Genomic DNA, 14052 nt, shown 5'->3' with positions numbered 1-14052 from the left:
TAAAGTGTCTCTTTAATAAACGTGCCGATACCTTCTTTTTCTCTCTGTGCCCCCTCATTAGGGCTAGTCCACACGAGGAGATTCGGGGAGATTTAGTCGCCTGGCGACTAATCGCCTTGTCTTTTGAGCGAATATCTCCCCGAACTTCCTCATCGTTTTTCCCCATAGGCTACAATGAAAAGTCACCTGCGCTAATGCACACGCGGCAATGCGTTTTCAATAGTCTCCCAAAGTTGTCTCAGAGGCAAATTGCTGCATTTAGTTGCTACATTTCTCAGCAGCGTCTGTGGAATATTAGCAACTATTATATCAATTCTAACAGCTGTCTTTAATGAAACTCAGGGATTCTGCTTAACTAAAGACTAAAGATAACAAATGTATCAACTAAATGTATTAATTTAAAACAGCCAAAGAGTCGGCGACCTCCCCCCCCCCCCCGAGCTGCTTTAGAAGGTGGAAAATGGAAACGTACACTTCAATATTAGAAAATCGGTCACAAAGAGAAAAAAGAAAGTAATTGGAAAAAGTTCTATCTGAAACCAACTCAACTGACAAAAAGTGTTTGAAGGTTGTTCATCCATTAGTACAGAATATGAAGTTAAAACACTGGGCATAAACCGCCATGTTATTTGCACACTTATGCCCTGCCCTTTACTTTTCTGAACTGTTGCAGGTTGCTGTTTTCTGTGTGTCCAATCAATACAGCCCTACCTGCATCTGGCAGTGCTAAAATCATTAATTTCTAATCTAGTGCTAGGTGAAGCCAGAGCCGGGAAACAAAGAGCTGCATTTTTGCTCTAGCTCTTCTGGGGAACAATCGCTGCTGACAAGTATCTTCTTGACGCAGACAAAAACTGCTGGTATACTTTGTGACTGGCTCCAGCAGCCTTTACTGAATATCTCCTCTGTGTGGATAGCATTCTGATGCTTGTAATGTTTACCAATAACATTCCTGGAACCAATCAGTAATGTAATTATGAGAAATAAAAGAGAACATTTTTATCGAGCGACAGGGCAGAATTGGTGGATACAAAGTGAGCAGTTCAATAAGAATGATTAAATTACGCACCATAGCACTAGTAGCTGTATTTCCGTACTTCAGAAGAACACAGTAACTGAGTTATAGTAGGTCACATGGGCTTCCATTTGATCAACAGCAAAATCCAGAGAGAAATATGTATAAATGAGTCTGGCACAAAACCGTTTTAACCTTATAGAGGCAAGATAACCCTGTCCCTTAATTTATACTATTGGACAATCAAGGGGATTATTGGATTTTGAGACCCAGATTATACATTCCTTAAGGGAAGTTATTGGCAAATATTATTTAAGAGTAACATTTAATACCCAATTCATTTTGTACTATCCATCTAGTCCATACCTAAAAAAAAAATCGTTTTTTTATTCACTTCTCTAGGGTATAAGTGTGGCACAAAGCCGCTTAACCTTATAGAGGCAAGATAACCCTGTCAATTCCTCTATAATATTGGACAGTCAAGAGGATTATGGGATTCTGAGACCCAGACTATATATTCCTTAAGTGAAGTTATTGGCAAACATTATTTAAGAGTAACGTTTAATACACAATTAATGTTCTAGTATCCATCTAGTCCATACCTAAAAAAAAGTGGTAAGTTATTAAGGTGTAGAAAATGTAGATTTCTTCTTATGTCTAAAAGAATCTCATTGTGAAATTTTCTGAAAGGAACAGTTTCTCCATGTTGGAGAAGATACTATATCAAGAAGTTTAGAATTGCAATCATACCTAACAGATTAACAGATTATTCATGGATTTTGGATAATTTAAATGTGTTTTAGATGAGAGTGCTATGTAGAATTGTATGTTTCTTTCCAAACGTGAAATAAACCTGTCATTTTTCCTTCACTCTGCATTACGCACTGTGGTTTAAAAATGGGTGCTTTTAAAAATCATACCTGGATTAGAGTGCCTTACTGACTCATATTAATTCATGTAAACTGCATATTAATTTTCCTTTATAAGGCAAAGCCATGATTAATCTTGCCTGCCACATTTATTATACCATTTACCTACAGTATATTATTTTCGTAGATTGTGTTTACTGGATATTAATATGAGCAAATTACAGTAGAGTACTCTTTAAACAGCATGCAAATTTCAAAAAAGTTCTGGCCACACAAGGGAGAAAAAATAGACCCCTTAGGTATTTAATCCTGTGCTGAGTGGTGGTTGCTGTGTTATCCACAGGGGGAGGAGGAGGCATATGGATTTAAGGGTATGCCTTAATATGACTTTTTTTTTTTTTTACATATGAGTGATAAGTGATATCCCTGCAGTGAGCACCAACCATTTGGTTTTTTGGTGTGTTACCACCATTAATGTGGACATGGTCTTGTGGTAACATGGGTGTGGTTTAAAGTGGGTGTGGTTTAAAAACAGGCAGTGGCTAACACTGGCTTCCATTATGGGCCCTCCACCATGTGGGCAAGAAAGATTCTGTCCCTGGACAGCACTGACTTATACTATAGTTCAGTGTATATAAAGAAGCAGCATGCTGAACATCTAATCGCACTAATGCATGTACGTTGTATTAATCACCTAGTGAGTATAACCTCCTATTATCTGATGATCACCCACTTGCATCATTAAGTCTCTCTTTTGTTTCCATTTCTAGTGTATCCAATGATGTCAAGGCACCAGCCAAATAAGTCCTTGCCCCAAACATGGAAATCAGCTAAGCCAACCCTTTTGGTAAGTGCCAAAGATTAGTTCTAGAGAACCTTTACTGTATGTAGTACATGTACTGTCTTGCATAGGCATTAGACTGGAGCATGAGCCCCCATGGTGGCTCCTATTTGTAGGCCAATTTCACCACTGGTGTTTATTCTCAAATCACTATTTTTTTTTTCTTTTCCTTCTTAAGAAGATATAAACCTACAGTATGTTACCAATGATGGCATCACCTTTTTACGCTTATTCCCATCTTTGAGACTGATGTATGTCTCCCTGCTAAACATATGTTGTCCTTTCTGCTCCTTACATGAACTTATACTGGGCAAAAATCTCTCCATTCTCAATAATTATATTTTTCTGATAAAGGAAAAATAACTAAATTTCCATTTTTTTTTACAGACCCAACAACGCCCTTTTTATGTTAACAAGGGTAATGCATCAAGTACTGACACTCCATGAATGGTTAGGCCTCCACCCATGGCGGATTATGGCGGCAGATCAAGGATGGTTACTTTTAACTAAAAGTTTGAATTTCTGGGTTCGGGGGAGGGGAAAATCACTATCTTTGTCACTGATATATCCGCAAATCTGTCAGAGCACACAAAAAATAAAATTTCTAGGCAAACTTTATTTTTCCCAACAGTAAAAAAGAAAAAAAAGGTTTTTAGATTTCTTTTTGGTGTCTTCTGAGTTTAAGCTGCTTGGAATAAAATGTACAGTATCTGAAACATACTTTCTTTAAATGCATTGTATATTATACATTGTAGCAACAGTGTGTTGCAAACTAGGATGAATGTCACTTCTTAATACACTGAGAATATCTTCATGTTAATCTGTGGGTTAGTGCAGAGACACAGGCTGTAGTTTTAGAAAATGTTTCTATTCTTGTTCTGTAAAATGGAATTACTCCTGTATGCCATGTACCATCTGGTACCATGCTTGCTTAACAGTATGGATTGTATTTGTCACTGAAATCATGTAACAGAAGTTGACTCATACATTGTCATACACTTGGTTCCACATGGTTTATTTGCCTGGTAACAGGATATTTCCCTCTGAGTAAGATTTTTCTAATTAAGCAGATGTTCTTTACAAGTGTCTTTAAGATAGCCAGCAGACATTGCAAGGAATTGAATCCCTGGAACACTCCTCTACATGTCAAGCCCAAGACTGCAAGGATATAGCTCAGAGATAGAAGACACTGTCACTCAAGCTGGGCTACAAACTATCAGCAGCTCTAGTGAGATAAGCTAGAAAGCTGATTCAGATAAATTTGGCCCAAAACAGCTGGATTTCTAAGAAATTTCTCTAATTCAATAGAAACATCTTTGAACAGTCATTAAGCCCCCTTGGTGACATCAAGGGGCCCATTTACTTAGTTCGAGTGAAGGAATAGATGAAAATGAGTTCAAATTTCGAATGGTCGAATATGGCTACTTCGACCATCGAATGGGCTACTTCGACCTTCGACTACGACCTTCGACTTCGAATCGAACGATTCAAACTAAAAATCGTTCGACTATTCGACCATTCGATAGTCGAAGTACTGTCTCTTTATAAATTTCTTCGACCCCCTAGTTCGCCACCTAAAACCTACCAAGGCCAATGTTATCCTATGGGAAGGGTCCCCATAGGCTTCCTAACAATTTCCTGATCGAAGGCATATCCTTCGTTCGATTCAAAGGATTTAATCGTTCGATCGAACGATTATTCCTTCGATCGTAGGAATAGCGCAAAATCCTTCGACTTCGATATTCGAAGTCGAAGGATTTTTCTTTGACCCTAGGTAAATGTGCCCCCTAAAGAAACTAGCCCAAATTCTTTTTTTTATTAATATATTTATAATGTCTCTACATCCATTTTATGGTGGAATGTAATAAAAGGCATGTTTGCCCAGATCTGGTAACTTATTGCAACCAACTGGATATTTGTTTTTAAACCTATAAATACTACCTGCTAATTGGTTGCTATAGGCAAACTTTTTTTTGTATTGAACCCACATAAATATATTACTATCCTAGCCACACAGATGTGTTTTTTTGATGTTTGAAGCCAGATTCTGGTCAATGAGAAAATATTATCCCATAGTCTATCTCATAAAAACTACACTGGAGACTACAGGAGAAACAATTTCTCATTGAACCCAATCATTAACATCTATTGCTCCCTAAGTGGATTACTACTGGACCTGAAAAAGGGGAAGCAACTTCACATTATACCAGGCCCCTTAGCACATTTATATTTAGTTCATTAATGCATTTACTGTTATAGAAATGTGTAGAATGTGGAAAAATGAAGCAACAATGCTCTCTGATGCTTTCATTTATGTTAACATTTTGTATTAATTGTAATTCTGACAATATCATGTTAAAATAATATTTTAATGGCAATAGACATGTGTGTGTTATTGATGCCTCCTTAATATAATAAACCATACTTCCACTTAATGTCTAGTATTTTTTACTAGTATTTTTTTCTAGTATTCTAGGGGAGATTTTTACTTTATTTATATTTTATATATTTGGGATTAAATCTATACATCACTTTCCATTTTATGTTTTGCTTTAATGGGCCTTTTTTGTTTGTTTTATGTATGAAGGTGTTCTGTACAGTCATGCAAGTTCCGTTAATGGGGAATTGAAATTACAATATTTATTTGGTTTCCTAAAACCCATGCAGCAATTGTAGTATGCAGTATTTTTTAGGTCCACTGGGATTCACTTATGAAGGCAGTAAAGCTATTAAAATGGTCTCAACTGCTCCCTTTTGGGGTCGAATTGCCATGTTTTTGTTTTTCAGATTAGCCTCTGAATAAGATTGGCAAAAGAGTTTTGAGGCACATTCACAGTATAGCTAAAAGAGAAATGCAGAAAGCATAATGCTGTGTGTGGGCTTCCATTATTTGTATTCCAACCTGCGGCTCTACAGCTTTGCTTGTTAAGGGTGCTCTGAATTTTATTTCACTAACAGCTGAAGTCTGAAATTTGGGTTGCCCCTATCTAAACAATTACGGCCATGATTTTGCCTTACTATTTTATGAAAAAGAAATATACTGTATGTGATGTACAGTATAAGAGAGATTATTTCCTGTATCTCTCCATATAACTTCTCCATTTTGGTAACTCTCAATAAAAATGTGCTTAAGGGGTGCCCCATGATCTGCTCACATGTGTATATTGATGGTGAATCAATATGGCATGCCAGAATATAGGTGAGTATGCAATGGTCATGTGCATGTATTCCTCACACCACTGGTCCCAAAAGTCTTGTATTTAGAATTAGGAATGCACCGAAACCAGGAATCAGTTCAGGAATTACCAAGGATTCTGCCTTCTTCAGCAGGATTTGTATTTAGCGACCAAACTGAATCCAAATAAAAAAATCTTGTGATTTCTCATCACACAACAAGGAAGTAAAAACATTTTCTGTAATGATAGTGGGTTACCCTGGTGGTCTAGTGGCCGGCCCGCCACGTGGTTCCTTGCTCCTTCTGAGCTGTTTCCTCTATGGCGCGCGGCAAGCACTTCCAGGTATAACGCACCGGTGTGAAGATAGCAGGAAATTCAAGCTATTTAAAGGGACTTTATTTTGAATGAGTTGCCCGTTGTTAGGTTTAACTTGTTTTTTTCTTGGGTGCTTATTCCTTGTGAATTCTGCCCTGCCTGCCTGACTATTCTGAACTCTGCAATCCTGACCCTAGCCTGCCTGACTATTCCAGACTCTATAATCCTGATCCTTGCCTGCCTGATTTTTCTAAACTCTCCAATACTGATCCTTGCCTGTCTGACCTTGCTTGAACTCTGCCTGTACTGACCCGGCCTGTCTGACCACGCTATTCCGTTTGGTTCCTCCTGAGTTGTGGCTTTGGTCCAAATCCTTGGTGAACAATCGTGCCTCTTTGCTCGCCCAGAACTCTTGCTTGGCTCCTCTCTAATTAAGACCTGGCGGCATCCGATTAGCGGAGGGCTGCTCCCGAAATGAAAAGCGGCTGCTACAGGTGGAAGCGGAGCCGAGACCAGGGAGCACTTGTTCTGGATTTAGAGTGCCGATTGTGACAACGTATTTCTCTTTCACCCCTCATCTACCTAATTTGCATATGCTAGTTAAAATTTGGATCAGTATTCGGCCAAATCTTTTTTGAAGGATTTGGGATTTGGTCAAATCCTATAATACTGGATCCAGTGCATCCCTACTTACAATCAGCTTTATGTTGCCATTGGACAAATGGATGCACATCATTTTCAAAGGCCCAAAATGTTTGCCAACCAAAATGTTGAGGCAACCTAACTTTCAGCCTTCAGCTGTAATAAATGACCTTAGGGAGACCCCACTTAGTTGCTTTTGAAGCAATTAGTGAATGACAGTGTCAGGAAGATGAGGTGGAGCTCAGTGTAGTCGATAAGTATCTCATGCAGCTTGCCAGGAACACAACAAATTTGTTAACAGCACTGACTTTGCTAACAGCACTGAGTGCAGTGGAAGTGAGTCAGGAGGGCACACAAATTCAGAAAAGGAATAGGAATATAACCAATCGCTGATTACTTCCCTTGGTGTCCTAATAACTCTGCATGTTTGCTACCAAACATGCAGAGAGTGCATGGATGTGTATGTGTTGGAGGCAATGTACCTAAATGCACACACAAGAGAGCACTCTTCTGGTTCAAAGAGGGCATTATGCCCTTAGCACAAGCAATGTTCCCCCCACCTTGTCCTGCTCTGACGCTCTTAAGTAAGTGTAGTGGGGGGGGGTCATCGCATTGGCTGCCTCAGGATGACAGCAGGGGCTGAAATACTAAATAGTCAGGAAAATGACAGATCAATTGAGTGTAGCAAAACAATTCGCAGACATGGAAATCAGCTTGTTTAAGTTAGGAAGGAAAGTCATACCCAACAAGAGAATTTCAAGGCAACTTCATAAGAAGTGACCAATGATTAGTTTACAAAATACAGTATGAAATAATTTGTAATATAGTAAAAAGTACACTGTTTGCTGTTCTATTAAACCGTATTACATAATCAGATGCTTCGAATCGGACATTAGATTGGCTGCTGTAGTTAACTAAACCTACATGTTGCCCCTTTTAGTACATTACCCTGTAAGTCTCTGTGCCACACAAATATGGATTAGCCACAGAGCAGGATATTGACAAGGTTCTACACTGATAAATACAAAGTGAAGCAGCTGAGAAACAAACAATTCTTAGCAAGAATATACTGTATAGTAAATGGACCAATAATATCTTAATACTCCATCAAAAAGGGATTAAGTTTAATTGTAGATAAGAAACTCAAGAGACAGATGTAAAATGTTGGCATCTTTATTGAACTAGAAGATGCTTAGAGACTGGCAGGTAAATTAAAAATAGGAATAAAACATTGTTTGTTATGAGGACCGTCTGTCAAAGCACAGTTAGCTGTCAAAGGAAAAGATGTAGTTATGAGGGGATATAATAACTATGAACAAACACGCTCAGCAGCAGTAGAAAGCACTCTCTGGGGAACTTTTAGCTCAACGTCATGGTTATAGACTGAGAACAAAAGTCATTGCTTAGATAAAAGAAAGGCAAGTTTTACCTTGAGAAATAGAAGGACTACTTCAAAGATGGCAATAAAATTGGTGCCAGGGGAGATTGTTTTGATATATACATATATATACCATCAAAAGACTTGGAATACCCTTAAATGGAATGTGATCTATTATTTAAATGCTAATTAAGCAATGATGAAATGATCATCGCAATGTGTGACTAGTGCGACAGCATCAGATCCAAAGTACCTATTATTGGGTTTTTTCCTTTAGAGTTCTGTAACTAAATTCTAACTTCTTATTTGATGGTGAAAGCTTTTGGATAACTTGAAAATATATTGCCTAGACACCATGATATTCTCAAGCACTTGGTTACACCCCTTCTCAGGTATTAGTTCTGTGTTGTCTAAATATGGAGTATGGAAATAGTATATACATGCAGGGCCGCCATTAGAAATCACGGGGCCCTGTACAACAACATTTTTGGGGCTCGCTGGGCTCCGCCCATCCCATGCCCCACCCCAAATCCGCCCACTCTACACCACAGTTAAAACACCACATCATCGCTAAAAAAGGCAACACACACAAGTTATAAAAAGCTATAGATGGTCAGGGCCCCCTTATAAGTTAAAAAAAAACTGTGGCACCAAACGCCCCCTTAAAAGTTTTTTTTGTAAAAAAATTGGTGGTCAGGGCCCCCCTACAAGTTAAAAAAAATTGGCACCATGACCCCCCTAAAAGTTTTCTTAAAAAAAACATTGGGGTCTTTTTGCCGTTTTGGATCTTTTCGCCGCCTCGGGACTTCGGGTCTTTTCGCCGTTTTCGGGACTTCAGCTGTTCGGCACCTCGGCTGTTTGGCTTTCGGGACAGAAAAGAAGAGAAGAGGAGACGGTATGGCTTCGGCTCGGATAAGGGGGGGCCCCCTTCAGGCCTGGGCCCGGTACAGGAGTACCCCCTGTGCCCCCCTGATGGCGGCCCTGTATACATGTTTGCCCAGTAATTCATATCATCCAATCAGAGAACTCTAACTGCAGAAGACTGGCACATACTGACTTCTAAGTGGTATTTATGGGTCCTGCGGCAAACTTTGCATCCAAACTTAGCATTTACTGTTTCTTGAAGTCAGAATTCGGAACATTTGTAAAGGGATAGCGCAAGCTTCCACCCTCTGACAAGTAACAGAAGGAAAACAGTTTTACCTTGACTTTCAGAAGGATCATACCATACACTAAAACAGGTATTTTATTTCTGCTTAGTGCTGCTTCAAGTATTTTCGACCTGCTATATCTCTGGCAACCTGGCAGGCCCAGCACACCATATTCTGTTAATGGTCTGAGCACAGCAGGCAGAGAGAGCTCCATTTTTCAATGCTTCCTCCCAGTATAATCTTCACAGTTTGAAATCTCCTTCCCCCCAGATACCTCACTAAAATTATAAAATCAATTCCACTAATGCAAGATTTATTTGTCTCCTGCATCTTAGGATGGAATAAGCTTCGATATTTTGTTTCACTGCATGTTCTTGAACAGAAATAGATATTATTTTTGTTTCTCAGGCTAATTTACTGCTTCAAAACAGTTTTATTGTATCTGTCCGGGGTAAGTCAATGGAAAAAACAATGTTTGTCACTGGCACATAGCAATTTTCAGCTGTAACAGAATTGATAATTGCAAAATGAGAACAGAGTGTTTTGTATTTATATGGCAATGTTATATTTTGCAAATCCTCATGATAGACTGATCCATCTTTTTATTGATTGTGACTGAGCTGTTCATTTTTTTGGGTGAAGTAAGGGAGGGAGCATATTATTATGCATCTAGATATGAAGTTTCAAAAGGTAATGAAAGCAACTGAATATGACATAGGTCAGATAAATTACCAAAAGCTGCACCCATGTAAATGGTGGTTCCTTCCAGCAGCAGGTAACTATAAGGTATACACTGCATCTTGCCATACTTTGCACCTTAGCAATAAATAGCAAGTCTTGGGGAAAGTGATCATCCTAGGCAAATTATCTGCCCTTGTGCTGACTTGCTGGTAGCACATATTAACTGCCATTATGTTATAATAAGTTGCATGTGTAGGTGCAATGCATAATGGGAACCCTGAAAGTAACTTGAGCAATCCTTATGTACTTAATACAACAAAGCAACCAGCATTTTGGTGCAAGATGCAAGGGTCAATGAAGCTGACTGATTGATGCTAAATACTAGCAGAAAAGAAAATAGGGGAAACTGCTGAGTCAAAGATCTTCACTGGGATTTCATAGGGTGATATGGGACTGGTACAGTCATAAAGGGGGTCATTTACAAAGTGTCCCCCCCCGCTCACCCTTAATGAATACAGGACAGTCAAGCACAGGCAGCAGTGTATTCATGGGGTGGGGGAGGGGGTAACCAAGTCTCTGAAATGAAGTGCAAAGACCTGCTGCAATTTATCAAAGTAGGAAAGCAGGTTGCAAAGTAAATGTGTCACGGCCGGCACCCAATACCAGAACAGGTGCCAAGTACCCTGGTCTCGGCTCGGCTTCACCAGTAGTGTGACCACCGTTGGGCTTCGGGAGGAGCCCTCAGCTTACTTGGGTGCCACCTGGACTTAACGAGGGGTACAAGGCAAGATGTTCTGGCTAGCAGAGGGGCACGGCAGGTAGCAGAGTCTTTTGGGCCGAAGGTCACAGTACAAATGGAACAGGCAACAGAATCGTCAGACAGGCTGGGTCGAGGCAGGCAGATAACAAGAATCGTCAAACAGGCAAAAGGGTCAAAACCGGGTGACCAATCGAAGGGTTAAACAGTAGAGTAGTCGTAAGCAGGCAAGGTCAGGATCCAGAATTCAGAATAGTCAAAATAGCCAGGCAGGGGTCAAAACAGGGATCAAACAGATTCAGAATACAGCAAAAGCTCAGAAAGCACCAGGAACGAAATCCTATCACGGGCAATGCATAAAGTAAAACTGTACCTTTAAATAGCATTTGAATTTCGCGCCCTTGCGCGCTGACGTCACTACGTCAGCGCGCCTGTGCCTTTAAGAAAATCCAGAGCGCACCGCGCGCGCCCTAGGATGCCGGCGCCTGCGGCCTACAGAGCCGCTCGTCGAGGCAGGCGTCCCCACCGAGGGGGCGACAGGCGTCCCTGTCCCCCCCCCATGACCACCAGGTATGTTCGTTACATTACCCCCCCTCTAGGGGGGGGCCACTGGACCCCCAGGCTTACTGGGAAACCTAGCATGGTATTGTCTCCTGAGGCGGTCAGCCTTGATGTCATCAACTGAGACCCAAGAGTTCTCCTCAGGACCGAAGCCCTTCCACCTGGTAAGATATTGTAACTTACCCCTCACGAGGCGGGAGTCGAGGAACTCCTGGATCTCATACTCAGGCTGACCTTCAACCAGCACTGGGGGAGGAACAGACAGATGACGAGAATTATTAGCAGACTTCAAAAGAGAGACATGGAAGGAATTAGAAATTCTGAAATTAGGAGGTAACTGAAGACGGACAGAGGATGGATTAATTACTGCAATGATGGGGTATGGACCAATGAATCTAGGACCCAGTTTAGGAGAGGGAACCTTCAACTTGATATTCTTTGTCGACAACCATACTAAATCTCCCACCTTGTACTGGGGTGCTTCCCTACGGGATTTGTCAGCAGCTCTTTTCTGAGCTAGGGAAGCTGCGGATAAAGAATTACGAACTTGAGACCAAATTTCGGAAAATTTCAGGACAGAAGAATTGGCAGAGGGTACAGGGGAATTGGAGTTAGAAAAAGAAAATGCTTTGGGGTGCAAGCCATAGACAACAAAGAAAGGAGACTCTCCAGAGGAAGAATGGGTAGCATTATTGTATGCAAATTCCGCCCAGGGTAGCAGTTCGGACCATGTGGACTGGTTATCGGACACATAGCATCTGAGATACTGCTCAAGGGACTGGTTCACCCTTTCGGTTTGACCGTTAGTTTGAGGGTGATAGGCAGAGGAAAAAGACAATTCAGTACCCACCAAGGAACAGAAAGCACGCCAAAATCTGGAAACAAACTGAACCCCCCTGTCAGAAACAATATTCTCAGGAAAACCATGAAACTTAAAAATATGAGTAATGAATAAGTCAGCCAGGGTTTTAGCAGAAGGGAGATGTGGAAGAGGAATAAAATGAGCCATTTTACTGAACCTATCGACCACCACCCAAATCACTGTCTTACCCTGAGAAGGAGGCAACTCCACAATAAAATCCATGGAAATGTGAGACCATGGTTTCACTGGAACGGGTAAGGGGTTTAATAGACCCTGGGTCAGATGATGAGATGACTTAGACCTCTGGCAGACTGGACAGGAAATGACAAATGTTTTAGTATCCTGCTTGAAGGAAGACCACCAGACATGACGGGATAAAAGAGAAATGGTTTTTGTAATACCTGGATGACCTGCCACTTTAGAATCATGAACCTCTCTTAACACTTGTTCCCTAAGCTCCTCAGGAACGAACCATCTACCAGATGGGGTTTCAGCAGGAGCAGATGACTGTAAAGGGGACAACAAGGAAGAGAGGTCAGACTCCAAGGTTGCAACAATTATTTCCCTGGGAATGATGGGAGTACACTCACTAGAGTCAGGGGAAATTGCTTCAAAACTCCTAGAGAGTGCATCCGCCTTGGTATTTTTAGTCCCAGGCCTGAAAGTCAAAGAAAAATTAAACCTTGTGAAGAATAGAGCCCACCTAGCCTGCCTTGGATTAAGGCGTTTAGCAGACTCTATATACAACAGATTTTTGTGGTCAGTATAGACCGTCACCAGATGTTTTGCACCCTCCAGGAAATGCCGCCATTCCTCAAAGGCCCATTTGACTGCCAGCAACTCCCTGTTACCTATATCATAATTCACCTCTGCAGGTGAAAACTTCCTGGAGAAGAAAGCACAGGAATGTAACTTGTTGGTAGTCGGGTGCCTTTGAGAAAGGACTGCCCCAGCACCCACCTCGGAGGCGTCAACCTCCACAATAAAAGGAAGCGCAGTGTCAGGGTGACGAAGGATTGGGGCAGAGCTGAACTCCTTTTTGAGGAATTCAAAAGCTTGAACGGCCTCAGGAGGCCACATACTGGGGTCAGCGCCCTTTTTAGTTAGATTAGTGATGGGGGCCACAATGAGGGAAAAATTTTTGATAAATTGACGGTAATAATTAGCAAAACCAAGAAATCTTTGGGTTGCACGTAACGAAAGGGGTTGGGTCCAATCCAGGACTGCTCTCACCTTGCCTGGATCCATTTCTAGACCCTTGCTGGAAATGTTAAACCCCAAAAACTGAACAGAAGAAACCCCAAAAGTACATTTCTCTAGTTTCGCATAAAGATTATTTCCCCTTAGCCTCTGTAAGACTTCACGAACATGATTTTGATGTTCTTTCATTTTAGAGGAAAAAATCAGAATATCGTCTAGGTAGACCACTACGAGGCTCCCCAGCAGGTCCCGGAAGATGTCATTAACAAACTCCTGAAACACTGCGGGGGCGTTACAGAGGCCGAAAGGCATAACGAGATACTCGTAGTGGCCATCCCTGGTGTTAAATGCAGTCTTCCACTCATCACCTTCCCTAATACGGATCAGATTATAAGCCCCCCTAAAATCAAGTTTGGAAAAGATTTTAGCATCTTTGACCTGATCAAAGAGTTCAGAAATTAAAGGGAGAGGGTAGCGGTTTTTTATGGTGATCCTATTGAGCCCCCTATAATCAATACAGGGGCGAAGACCACCATCTTTTTTCCCAACAAAAAAGAAGCCCGCCCCCGCAGGGGAACTAGAAGGTCTGATGAAACCCCTTTCT

General features: G+C 41.1%; 1 protein-coding gene across 2 annotated transcripts in view; it reads left to right on the top strand.

Moving 5' to 3' along the window:
• trim29.S (tripartite motif containing 29 S homeolog) overlaps positions 1-4244 on the top strand; it is a 31109-nt gene extending 26865 nt beyond the window's left edge. The window contains exons 8-9 of one of the 2 annotated variants that reach the window (XM_041570475.1): positions 2655-2731; positions 3113-4244. In XM_041570475.1, coding sequence (XP_041426409.1) covers positions 2655-2731; positions 3113-3172 — 137 coding nt within the window. In that variant the 3' untranslated portion in view covers positions 3173-4244. 2 annotated transcript variants of the gene reach the window in all.
• Positions 4245-14052: the final 9808 nt, after the last annotated feature.

The sequence above is a fragment of the Xenopus laevis genome, chromosome 7S, assembly GCF_017654675.1.
Source record: "Xenopus laevis strain J_2021 chromosome 7S, Xenopus_laevis_v10.1, whole genome shotgun sequence".
Taxonomy (NCBI): Eukaryota; Metazoa; Chordata; class Amphibia; order Anura; family Pipidae; genus Xenopus; species Xenopus laevis.
Note: the sequence above shows the minus strand (reverse complement) of the source record. Positions and strands in the feature narration are given on the sequence as shown.